Below are 13,701 nucleotides of genomic sequence, written 5' to 3' on the forward strand. Positions count from 1 at the left end.
ATCTGGGAAATTTCAGCATAGCAGCTTTTATAACTAGATAAGAAAACATTCTTATTTAGATCAAGATTTTTGAAAAATAACAAAATTCAAATAAAAACTGATTTTATTTCCTTGTAATATGGGCTAATTTTTATATTCACAATTATCTTTGATATAAACAATAGTTTACTCTTTCTATTGCTTCTAGATTACTATTAATGACAGTTATTATAAGGAATCACAATCTATATCCTAAGGATTGGAAAGAAATTTCTTTTTATCATCTCTATAAGAATTCCAGATTAAAACTGAATTTTTCATTGGGTTTCCAGGGTTTTAAATCTCCACTTCACTTACTTTTGGGTTTTAATGTGATTTCTGAATTTAATGCTACTACTACTCTACTAGAGAATGGGTAAAGTTATGGTCTAATCCAACAACCACATCACCTTGGTGTGACTTTAGACCTTCCATTCTAGAGACTTTATTTCTTTTTTTAAATTCAGTATAGTTACATTAGTTTCAGGTATACAATTTAGTAATCTGACAAATTTACACCTTATGCTATGTTTACCACAAGTATAGTTACCATCTATCCTGATATACCACTATTACAATATCCTGATTATATTCTTTATGCTGTGACTTTTATTCCTGTGACTTACTCATTTCATAACTAGAAGTTTGAATCTCCCAGGCCCCTTCATTCTTGGCTGTACCAATTTACATTCCCAGCAACAGCATATGGGGGATTCTTTTTCTCCACATCCTCACCAACACTTGTGATTTCTTGTCTTTTTTATTTTAGCCATTCTAACAGGTATAAGGTGATATCTCATTGTGGTTTAGATTTGCATTTCCCTGATGATTAGTGATGTTGACCATCTTTACATTTTTTCATGAATAAAATGAAGGCTACACTGAGTCATCTTTAAGACTCCCTCCATCTCTAGTGTTTTAGGATTCTGTGACCAAGCGAATGTGTTTGTAGAGTTTTTGCATTACACAAAGGCTCTTTGCTGTACGTTTCAGTGGATCTGAAAACTAGTCTCTGCTGCTCTGCTCCCCAAATCATGCTCCCCAGTAAGAGGCAGTATCTGCCTGGGAGAAGGCACCATTCTTATTGGCCCCTAGGTGGTTTCTAGTCAGTAAGTTGTGACCAAAGGGCAGTATCTGCCTAAGAGAACATCTTTTTTCAGATCTGCATGAAGTCAACACACATACAGGCTGACTGTAGACCTGGCAATATGATACTAATCTTCACCATCACCAGCATGAACTCTATTTACCTCTGGGATTTCTTCACTCAGTCCAAGTCTTGGTTTACCTGGACCCCATCCTGGTCCTTTAAATATGACAGAAAACTTGTTGAAGAATCCAGGTGTGGCCCAGAATGTAGTCCATATGTAAACTAAATGGTGGAACTAGAAGAATAAAAATATAGCTTATTTAAAATAAGAAAAACACATAACAAAAATATGAAGTATAATTAATCATACATTTTATTTATTATTCAATGCAATTTATATTTTTTTCTGTAATATACAGGTTATGTATCATTCGTTTAATATAGATTAATATGCAATTGCATATTGTAATTCATTCTATTCCTTCTGTGTCCCTTAAGTGTGTTCTTGTCAATATTTCTGAAGCTCCACAAAAATTATAATTTTGAAATTTAAAAAGAGGACAATGATTTAGAAAATCAGCAAAATAGAAAAAATGAGTTGAGTCTTTGCTTCCAATGGAATTAATTTAGCAGCTTGTGCACTCAACATCTGTGTCTAATGATATTATTTCTAAAGTCTTGCTAAATGGATATTAATGTCGAACATGGAAACATATTACAGATTAAAAAACAGCCCTTTATTTAATGTACTGAGTTTTAGACAATCATGTCTACAATTGAGGAAAAATATTCAAAGCCATCTCTGAGTTTTATAGTAGGAATTCACATTCTGTAAAGAACACTGTACATTTGACAGGTACAGAAGTTAAAAGTATGCTCACACATAAGAAGTACTCAGTAAATATTAGCTATTAGGGTAATTGGCTATTCCATACATGTGATAGTAATGCATCATAGGATTTAAAATAGTCCTAGAGCTATAGACTCGAATGCTGACTTCTATTATAAGTGAAGTAATAAATTAATGTAGAAAGAAGTTTTGGCTCTATGAGAATTTGTGGTCCTACTGGCATTTTCATTGTCTCTTAAAGAGTTTAAACTGCTAGGATTATAAAAATGGTTTTAAAATTTCTTGAAACATTACAATAAGGAATCTGAAGCAATTAATGAACAATGTAGGGTTTAGTGGAGGAGATTTTGAGGAAAAGGGAACTGTCAAATGGAAATTTACACTGGGCCTTAATAATAAAAAATAATAATAATACAAAATATAATGTGCTTAGGAGTTACAATACATATTAATATACTTATCTGTTCTGTTATTTTGAAAACTGACTTCATTTTATTTATTTATTTTTAAGTATTTATTTATTTATTTTAGAGAAAGAGAGAGCACGAGTGTGGGGAGGGCAAAGGGAGAGGGAGAGAGAGAGAACTTCAAGAGGACTCCCTGCTGAGTGTGGAGCCCAACGTAGGGCTCGATCGCTCCCAGGACCCTGAGATCATGACCTGAGCCAAGACCAAGAGTCTGACACTCAACCGACCGAGCCACCCCGGTGCCCCTGACTGCATTTTATTGCTCTCATTCTAGATACAGGCCATGAGAAATACACGGTAACATTTTAAAATAAGGAGTACTTTCTTATTTGCCTCCCAATGCCCTGAAACTCCTGGACTCCAAAGGAGAGCAAAGTGAGTGTCCTATGCCTAATAATAAAGAGGGGGAAAAAAAAAAAAAACCCTCTCCAACTAGTGGGGGCCATCTTACTTGCTTTTGATGCCTCTGAGGGAAAGGTGAGAAATTTGGCTGAATATAAAGGAATACAAGTGAAAGTAAGTATATGTTTTTGTAGGTTCAAGAACTCCTAATTAACACAACGTGCCCATATAACATTTTGACAATGTAGGCGAGCATCTAGAAGCCTATGCCTCAGACACAGTTGTGATAACGAAATGTTTCCATGAGGGCAGAGGCCTGGGGCACTGAACCTAACACAGATTCAGCAGCTGCTCATAAATACTGTGGTTGTCTGAATACTGGGTCCCTCCAAATCCTAATCATCCAGCTCCTTGCTGTGCAGTTTTCAGTCTCCCATTCAGTCTCAGATATGAGCCCCTTTGCCTCAGCAGAAGTGTACACTCCCAAAGCCTTGCTCCTCAAAGGATCAGCCAGGGAACAACAGGTTTGGCATCTCCTGGGAGCTTGTTAGGAATACGGAATGTTGGACACACCTCAGCCCGACTGAACAGAATCTGCACTTTAATAAATCCTCTTATGATTCATATGCACATGAAGTTTCAAAGGCTCCTTCCCAGAGGACAGAGACCAAGTTGGCTATTTCCTTTTTAATGTCCTTATTACAGAGATAAGACTATACCAAGTAAAGTGGTAGCTCTCAATGTGTTATTTTTAAATTAATTTCAATTCTATAAAGTTCCTTATTAAGAAAGCACTGTGACATATTTGTTAATACTCTCCTGAGAGATATATTTTTAGTAATGTCCAACAGAGAGAGAGAGAGAGAGAAAGGCAGAGAGACAGAGAAAAATGGCCTATGATTGAGAAGGAAGAAAATAATTAAGTTTTCAGTATGGAAGTCTGAGATAAAAATATCTTTCATTTGAAAAGTGGAGGCAATTTGTGATGGTTTATTCTGTAAATAGGCAGCACAGTGCGGAAGTTATTGAGCTAGGTGAGTCTCGGGCTTGGCCTGCAACCCTCCTTGGTTAAGCTTGCTGTGGCTAGCTGGCTGACTTATTTAAATCCTGGCAATTTCAGTTTCATCCTTGAAAAAATGAGGATAAAAAGAATGACTGTCTCATAAGGTTTTAGTAAGGGCTACCTTGAACACTTGTGCGGAGCGGTTAGCAATACCCTGCTCATGGTAAAAGTTCAATAAATGTCACTTTATTTTGTTCTTTTAAATTTCTTAAAAACTTTCAAGAAAGAGGTTCAAAAAGCAGACCCCACATGAACCTGTAATTTCTTCCCTTCCTGAATGCTGCAAACCTGGTCCCCTGTTCAGAGCTGTCGCTGACTGACCTTTTTGGTTTTTTTTCAAGCATTCTTATCTTTTTCTCATTTACTAGTTCCTAACCCCAGGAGTGTTTGTGGTGGTCTGCTGCTGATGGATCAGAGCTTCACAGACATTCCTCATTTCTCTAGCGCCAGCCATTGAGATCAGTGAACAACCAATACCACATGTCTAACAGAAAACTGGTCCAGTGCAACAAGTCTTAGCAGGTGAGGTAATGCACAGACCTAACCAACTCATAATAGCTCCTGACATTTAGGTCCAAGAAGAGTAGGGCAAAGGCCTCATGTTGAATTTCTAACCAGAGTCATGCAGCTTTGAAGCAAATATTTTTCTTACTGTGGTATCAGCCTTAATTATGCATTTACTACTGCTCCTTCTGAATACATGAATATATTTCAGGTCTGTGCTGAGAAAGAAATATGTTTGCTAAAGAGCTATTTTTAAAAAAATTCTCGGTAGTAGATATATTTAAGAGCTCTTAATGAATTCTTTTAATGAGTTGTTTTCAAATGCATTTTACCCAAGTTGATTCAAGATTTTGTTGGAGTGCCAGAGTTACTTTCAACTTTTATGGTTAAAAAAAAAAAAAAAACCCTTATTTTCAGGATAGTGTAATGTACTTTCACCTTTCAACAATTGATCTTTCTTTTCACTATAAGATTTATGAAAGGATATAATCAATTCAGAAAAAAATAAAATCAGTTACATTACCTGCACCTTGAATGGTTCAAATGTATTAATGGGATGTGTTAGACCATATACAACTTTCTCATTTTCTGCCTCAAATGTCCCTGGAAGATAAACATTAAGGATATGATCTTTGACTTTCTGTGAGTTAAGGAACTAAGTTACTATTTGTAAATTCATATACATTTTACTTACCAAAAATTCTATCCCATATAATAAGAACACCGGCATAATTTTTGTCTATGCAATAACGGTTTCTGCCTATAAAACAAAATATTTAAAAAGGGGCTTTTTTGAAAAATGAAGTTATGCTTTTGACACATCTTATTGTATTTTAGAACCCATGCACAAAATTAAGACTTAGCAACAAAATGATTTTCCTAGGAATCTCTTTTCACTGACGTTATTTGTTAGTTAACTGTTTTTATTGTATTTATTTTTGAGTTAATTTTACTAAAAAGAGCAAAGAATTCCTTAAAACTACATATATTTAGAATTATCCCAGATTTAAAAAAAAAGGTTTTGCTCATAATTTTCCAGTTTTTTAGAAATCTGGGATAAATCTAAGTAATTTTACTTAAGACTATCAAAGAGTAATAATTAAAAATTAAATGGCCCACAAAACAAAGGCAATAGGAAATAAGATAAATAATATATGTATATTTGCATTTTTTTTTTTGAACTGAGTTATCTCTACGCCTTTTCTCTGCATCTTTTCCAGGAAGAAGATTTTCTACTTAAAGTGAGACTTTACTTTTTTTTTTTTTTTAAGTCATAAAAGACATAAGTGAAAATTAAATTACCCTTGATTATTTTTATTAACACAAAACATATATATTTTTCCTGATTCAAAGTATTCAAATTATAATTTAAATGGAAATAGCTGGGTACAGTTTCTTTAATAATAAAAAAAAATTGCATGAATAGATACAACTATATTCACATGAGTGTAAATCAAAGGAAGAAGAACATTAACCTACCAAGCTATTGCTCCAACAAACTCAACTGTCTTTATGTGTCATTTCTTTACATGCTTCTATGTAAGTGAATATATGTTTAAAAGTGAAGACACAAGAGACAAACTTCCCCAGTGCGAAAGCAGCGTGGGGCCGGCTACACGCACAGACATACAACCCGTTGCCGTGTGTGGGCTAAGCCGTGGTTCTCTGTCGGGTGGGGAGAACATTTTGCTTCTCAGCGGACATGTGGCAATGTCTGAGGACTGCTGGGAGTCACAACTGGGGGCAGATATTATTTGTATCTAGTATGTAGAGACCAACATCCTGTAATAGACAGGGTAGTCCCACCCCTAACCTCCCACCTCCAAATGAAGAACTGTTTGGCCTAGAACATTAACAATGCTGAGGCTGAGAAACCCAGGTACAAAACAACATGAGTGGGAAGGTACCCTGAAGTCAAACAGAGAACACTAGCAACCATTTCTTCTTCAATGTGAACTTATTCTTCTCCACTCCTTATGTTTCCTTTTATGTGAAGGAACAGTCTATAACCCTTGGCCTTTCCAGCCCCTCACTACCAATCCCCTTGGGGTTGGGGAATGCCTATGGAGTTTGGATTCTTTTTTTTTTTTTTTTTTTAGAGACGGGGGGGGGGGAGAGAGAGAGAGCATGAGCAGGGGCAGGGAGGGGGAGAGGGAAAAAGAGAATCTTAAGCAGGCCCCATGCCCAGTGAGGAGCCCATCATGGAGCTGATCTCATAACCCTGAGATCATGACCTGAGCCAAAATCAAGAGTCAGATGCTTAACCAACTGAGCCACTTAGGTGCTCCAGGAAATGCCTACGGAGTTTGGAAGAGGAAACTGAGCATCTGCAGCCTGACTCTGCCCTCTCCTGTTCCTTGGCGGGGAAGGGTGTGGCTTATGTTTCCATCTGCTCCCTGCCAGGGGGAAAGGGACCTGCAGATTGGGAAGGCAGGTCTGCAGTCTCCCAGTGCTGCCTATGATGCCTGGAAATTTGTAAAAGAAGTACAACAATATTTATTATTTTATTACTGTCTTCCTTCTCTCAACATTGTGTTTGTGAGATTTATTCAGGCCATCCCAAGTTGCAATAGTTTGGACATTTTTATTGCTATAAAATTCCCCATTACAGGCATAGTCTACAATTTCTCTGTTCTACTGTGATAAACATTTGAATTTCATCTCTATTTTTTTCTATTACAAATAATGCTGTTATGCACATTCTTGTACAGGTCTTTTGGTGCACACATGTAAACATTTTTGTGAAGTCTTATGCTGTCTTTAAACCTTAGGCACTAGCCACATGAGATTTTTTCTTTGTCAGGCTAATGCAGTTCACAGAATTTAGGCAAGAAAGTGAACTGCTGTTTATTAGGCTTTCCTGAAATCCCAACAATTTTCAAGACCAGAGGCTTTCTGGCTGTGTATAGGAATGACCCTCATCATTGGGTCAGGAAGTGACCTTCAACTGACTCCTTCAATGTAGAAAGTGTGCATCCCCTCAGGTGGTTAACTTGTTTTCCATTACAACTAAGGAGATCTAGGCAAAAAGGTAAATCCAAGAAAGGTGTTTTTTTTTTTTTTTTTCCTCCAATCTTTGCTTTGGAAATGAGGCTTGTCCAGGTGCAGTGGAAGAAATGATACCTATTTATACAGTGAATGGTGACTATGCTGAATAATTGTGATGAAGATACAAAATAATACTGTTTCTAAAGTAATGAAGAAGGAAAAAAAGATCAAATTTCCTTACCGTGATGAACCCTATGATGGCTAGGAGTATTAATAATCAGTTCCAAAGGACCAAGATTATTGATGACCTGTTTAAAACAAAAGAAATATTTATATTTATACACATAGGTATCAATAAATGTGTATATATATTCACATTAAAAGCCCACATGGATTAAGAGATATTTCAAGTTTCAAGGTTGGCCTCAGAGTTGGAAGAAATTTCTCTACTTCCTGGTGTTCATATAAAAATAACAATAAGCTATGGGGCACCTGGGTGCCTCCGTTAGTTAGGTGTCGAACTCTTGATTTTGGCTCATGTCGTGACCTCAGGGTTGTGAGATCGAGCCCAGCATTGGGCTCACACTGGGTGTGGAGCCTGCTTAAGATTCTCTCTCTCTCCCTCTGCCCTCTGCCCTTCCCCCTCCCTCTCCCACCCATTGTGTGTGTGCAATCTTTCTCTCAAATAAATAAATAAATAACAGTAAGTTTTTAACTATACTGAGAGGCAGTATAGTAGTAGACAGGTTAAGAGTTAGGCTGCCGAAATTCAGTTCCTGGAACCTCCATTTATTACTATGTGATCTTGGGAAAACAACTCAAGCTTTTTATAATTCAGTTTCCTCATGTTTAAAATGGAAATGTTAAAAAATATCTACATAATAATATTCTGAGTATTACAAACAGTACAGTATTTATATACTACCACCGTCAAGGCACACTCAGGTTTCATGTCATTTCATGTTCTTCACCTTTCAGCTGTGTCTTGGTTGATTTATGGTAACTAGCACATAACTAGGGAAGGGAAAACATAGTATTACATTTGCTTTCTGGTTAGTTGAGGGTTGGTTTCACCCAATACTCAGCCATGTAGCAACAGCTGTTACCTACTGCATTAGGGTGATTCTGCTTATTCGAATATAATCCTGAATGGTCTTTTACCTGTAGATGCACCATCTTTGAGTCCATTTTAGAGGCACAGTTAAAAATGTTTACTTTAATTATGATCTAAATGTATTTGTTAGAGGGGCGCCTGGGTGGCTCAGTCGTTAAGCGTCTGCCTTTGGCTCAGGTCGTGATCCCGGGGTCCTGGGATCGAGCCCCACATCAGGCTCCCTGCACGGTGGGGAAGCCTGCTTCTCCCTCTCCTACTCCCCCTGCTTGTGTTCCCTCTCTTGCTATGTCTCTCTCTGTCAAATAAATAAATAAAATCTTTAAAAAAAAAAATGTATTTGTTAGAGCCTACTAATGACAAAATCAATCACTGTTATATTTTAAGAAAATATTCACCTCTAGAGCTAATTTCCATTTTAGGATATATGAGGAATAAAGGAGTAAGTTAAATGATGCTTTAGGAGAAAAAACACCCCCCGACAATCATGACTCCGACATGAATTGGCAACAGGTCAGTGGTACGGGGAAAAAATAAAGAGACAGGACTGCTCAAGATAAAAAGATATTTAAGTTACAAAACAGCCAAATGGAGTGATCTTGTTTTGAATACTGGTTTGAACAAACCAAACAAAATACATTTTATAGTCAATGAGGGTTAAGACAATGATTATATACAGGGTTATTACATGATAAAAAATGCTGTTTTTATTAAAAATTATGTTGGGATTGTCATCGTGTAGGAAGATGTAATTGTTTTTTTAGAGTTGTATAACTGAAGTATACATGACATGAGATCTATGTTTTGCTAAAAGATACGTGGCAATGCATTAAGAAAAAAAAAGGATAACTAGTGAAAATGAATCAAAATCATAATGATTTTTTAATTGAAATGATGGATATACATAAATGTATTCTATTATTTTGTCTACTTTTCTGAATGTTTGAAAAATTTTAAGATAAAATTTTACGTAAAAGGAACTACTACTCTAGTAATACCCAATAATGCCCAGTTAGCCAGTTGAAAAATACGAATAGATCTCTAAAGTCCCAAACAAATTTCTAGATTGCAACTCTTTATATAGCGGGGTTTAATCATGTTTTGGCAATCTCTGACAGACGTTAAAACACCCAGTTAAAAATTGCTCTGCAAATCTGAACAGCTGCAGTAGTCACACTCTCCCCAGCTTGTGGGGTCCTGTACCCTCTTGAGGTAGAAGCTGCAGCAATGTTGCCACATGGCGATCTGCAGCTCTCCAGAGGGCAGGTGCCACCACCATCTCCTTATTGAACCCACTGTTTACACACTTGAAAGAAGCAGTCCTTGCCTTCCATACTGCTGCCAAGCTTCTGAGGGATTTTCAGTTTCCATTATGGAACAGACAGAAATGTTGCATGCAAAGGATGTGTAATATTTTGTGTCCTCTATTGATTTAGCCTCCCTCCCTCCCTCCCTTCATTCTTCTTTGCCTCCTTCCCCACCCCCCCTTCTATCTTGGAGTTTTATCACCATTTTAAAATTATTTCCATGAGAAATATACTATGAGCTCCAAACAATAGACTTTTTGGTTAACTCATAGAACAGAATTCCATTTATACCTAAAGAACTATCTGTAATTTTTTTAATTTAGGAGTTCAAAATACTGTGAATATGTAGCACTTACATCAGACTATATTCCTATCAAATAAGCCACAAAAGGTATTATCCCACAAATAGAAGTACTAATGACCAGGGATTGGGATGGGAGTAAGTAGAAATAGCCCTGTATTTTACTGGACTCCATTGTTCTGTACTTGGTGGAAAAATATTTGTTAAGAAGAATGGTGATGGATAGAGAACAAGAAAGTGGGGTTTCTCGGCAGTCAGAACATTGAAATCTGATGCTCTGTTCGGGCTTTGTATCTCTGGCAGAGAACCAGATGGAAAAGGAGAAAACCATTTTATCCTTGTTTGTCTCATTGGTGCCTAGCATATGTTACAAAAACAGACAACAAAAGGGGGTGGAGGAGACTACACTGACCAGCTTCTGCTACCCAGATGCATTTCTGATCCTTGGTCCTGGCATGTGTGCAGCCGGATTTAAAGCCACACAAATGAATCAAAATGAGTGCATTCAGATGATTGGAGCCTTGGCTGAGTGCATTATTATTATTATTTTTTAATGTCAACCACTTTTCCTCAAAGAAAATCTTTTGCTCCTACAGGCTAAAGCATGGTGATATCAATATTGAAAGTTCCCCTTTTTTTTAAAGTTAAAAGCCAAGTACAACACAGGCAACCACAGTCAATTTCCTGGTAGTGCCTATGAGGACCTTGGAGCTGAGGAAGACCACCTCGGTGTGGGAGATGATTCATCATTCAGACAGCCCAGTCAGAACCTCTTTTGGAGAAAACTCTTCTAACTCAAAATCATGGAGAAGTCATCAATAATTAATACAGGTTGAGCATAATGACTTAATTATCGCCCACTTTTGCAAATTCAGTCATTTAGCAATTCAACCACATCTAGCTTTGAATAACTTCCTGAAAATATGTTACTGTGGAAATTACTGCAGCTATTCTCATTTTTAGAAAGTTATTTTTTCTGTCTTATTTTTTAAGATTTAGATGAATTAATTTAAATGATGGAATTTTATAACCTATAGAGGACTTAAAAATCATATAGTCCCATACTCTGTTATTTTTTAAAAAGCATAAAAACCGTAGCTCAGAGAAGTTAAATTATTAGCGCAAGTTCAAACAGCTTGGAAGAAGCCCTAGAGTCTTCTTGATTTCAACTCAAGATTCTTTCTGTTTTTCTATTATATTTCTTCTAAGAGATGCAGAAATATTTCCATCAAATAAAAGTAATTTAAACTTTTAGAAGTTTCATGGACAATAACTAAATGCTTTTTTACTACATTCCAGTCAAAAGAAATCCAAGTATTTATAAAGAACCTAGACACTTCAGATTCTAAACTGCCCCCTCATGGGATTTTAGGCACTTCTAGTGTTTCTTAGGTCCCCAAAGCAATGGTCTGTTTTGTAAGCTGTCATTTTCTGTCAAGGTTTTAGAACCTGAGAACATGGATGCCTAGAAAGGCCATGAATAGGCTTCAGAAAGTCAAGAACACCCTTAAGTGTTATACCAAATTTTATGAATATGTACCAATGGGTATTTTTCTGGGAGGAAACTATTGTTTTCATCATATACTCAAAGGGGTAGATGAGTCCTCAGGGGTTAAGAACCAGTGTTCCAAACAAAGGTCTTTAGATTATTTCTTTGCCCTTCTTATTTATATTGTGTTTTCAGTTTCCATACTATTAAATTTTGGATGCTAATTTCTCAGCCAAACTTCAGAAACTAATATAAACATTTTTTCTGTCTATTTCTTGAAATCATTGTTTTCCAAAAGGATCATTTCTTGAGCTGTTTTTATATGTATAATAATAAATTATTATGAAAATAACAATTGTATAATAATAAGCTTCATCCATTCTATTGATTAAATTTTATCCAGCAGAAGTGCTCTGGATCTTTTGCTGTACTGGTCACAAACTCATTTCTCTCCCCACAGTTTATGGCAGGGGTGGGGAAAACAGTTAAATATAAAAGTAAGAGAACAGGGCCCATAAGACACTGTTATCTTCTCATCATGTCATTGTCCTCATCAAAAATAAAGTGAACTCAAATGAAAGGCTCCTCATAATGAACTAAATGAAGCCCAAAACATGTTGAATTCAAAGCTGTTCAATCTCTTCCTCAAGATGAATTTCCAATGTTCTCTTTCTTCTGCCTCAAAGACTTTAACCTCCCATCTCGATCTGTTGGAATCCTGCTGTTCCTTCAAGTCCTACCTAAATTTTGAAACACTCTTCTTGATTTTTCTAATGAGAATTTCTGAATATGTATTGAGACATCACTAATTTTTATGTCATGCTGTTCTGATTTCTAGTTATTTGTATTCACTTCCTATACAATGTTGAAAGTTCAATGAGGACAGAAATGGTACCTTACTCCTCTTCAAGGTTCTCGCAGTACATGCAACATTGACTTGCATATAGTGACTGCCCAACAAGAGTATATTGAGCAGATTAAATCCACCTCACGGCCCTCCCCACCCTCCTGGCTTTACAGTAGTGGTTCTCAAATGGGGATGACTGTGCTCCCAGGGGACTTTTGGCAATGTCTGGAGATACTTTTGGCTGTCACACTGGAGGAAGTGCTACTGTAATTTAATGAGAAGTGGGTTTTAGTGCTGCTAAACATCCCACAATGCACAGGACAGTAACCCAACATTGATAATGCCCTCTGCTTCATGGGTATACGTGTCTTGCTGTGCTTTAATCTTTTTGCAGTCCCAGAGGGAAGCATTGTAAAATTCCTGTCTTCTAGTTTGGAAATTGGAGGGAGGGGTACATTAGGGAATGAACCTAGTGGTCATTCCCAAGGCTAGAGGCAAAACATGAGTCTGGAGTGCCCTCAGCCTTTAAAGTCCAGAGAGCAAATCCAAACATGATCTGTGATCTAGTGATTGGAAAATTAAGATAAATAGCTAAAATGGAGGGGCCAGAAACCATTAACAACAAACAGACAGACAGACAAAAAACAGAAAAATAGAAAATCACAGGTCCAGATAATGGGATAGTTGAATTCTGGTGATCATTGGCAGGTGAATTTTTTGAACTATTTTTTATGTTCTCTCAGTATAGGTTTGTGAGGGCTTCAGTTTCAGTTAAAAGGAGTCAGAGATACAAAATACAGTTTCCATATCACCAAATGATTCTGAAGTGTCTTTTGAGAGTTCTTATAACCCTTCTCCCCCCTTGCCCTGCAGTCACATTTTGAATGAGTTGAATGACTTAGAGGCTTAAAGGTTAGTGAAACTTCCATTGTATCTAGGTTACCGGGCAGGAATAATTTCGCCCTAGAAATTGATAAAGTAAGTACATGTGGTAAATCAAATAATTAAATGTCCACTACGAATTGGTTGCAATTAATTCTTTCCACAAAAAAAAAAAAAAAAAAAAAAAAAAAAATTCTTTCCACAGTGTAGCTCTCAGGAGTTTTCTGATTACCCTACATCACCTGAAAAACACACCTCTGTAGGTCTTTCCAATTGAAATTGAAAAATCACTTAGAATTGAACTCTGTAAAGCATCAAAATAAATGTTCTAAATTAATGTACTGTCTGAAATTATTTCTTATAAAATTAACATATTCTATTCTATACATTTCTTAGTTATTTTCACTGATTCTTCTAATTGGGAAATATTGACTGTTTAGGT

At 36.4% G+C, this 13,701-nt stretch overlaps 1 protein-coding gene across 1 annotated transcript in view; it reads right to left on the reverse strand.

Annotated features, from left to right (window-relative positions):
* Positions 1-13,701, reverse strand: part of AGMO (alkylglycerol monooxygenase) — a 372,856-nt gene that overhangs the window by 162,214 nt on the left and 196,941 nt on the right. Inside the window, exons 7-10 of the mRNA XM_036068884.2 lie at positions 7,564-7,630; positions 5,029-5,094; positions 4,858-4,937; positions 1,269-1,403 (exon numbers count right to left, since the gene is read on the reverse strand). Coding sequence (XP_035924777.1) covers positions 1,269-1,403; positions 4,858-4,937; positions 5,029-5,094; positions 7,564-7,630 — 348 coding nt within the window. The remainder of the gene's footprint in view (positions 1-1,268; positions 1,404-4,857; positions 4,938-5,028; positions 5,095-7,563; positions 7,631-13,701) is intronic.

The sequence above is a fragment of the Halichoerus grypus genome, chromosome 12, assembly GCF_964656455.1.
Source record: "Halichoerus grypus chromosome 12, mHalGry1.hap1.1, whole genome shotgun sequence".
Taxonomy (NCBI): Eukaryota; Metazoa; Chordata; class Mammalia; order Carnivora; family Phocidae; genus Halichoerus; species Halichoerus grypus.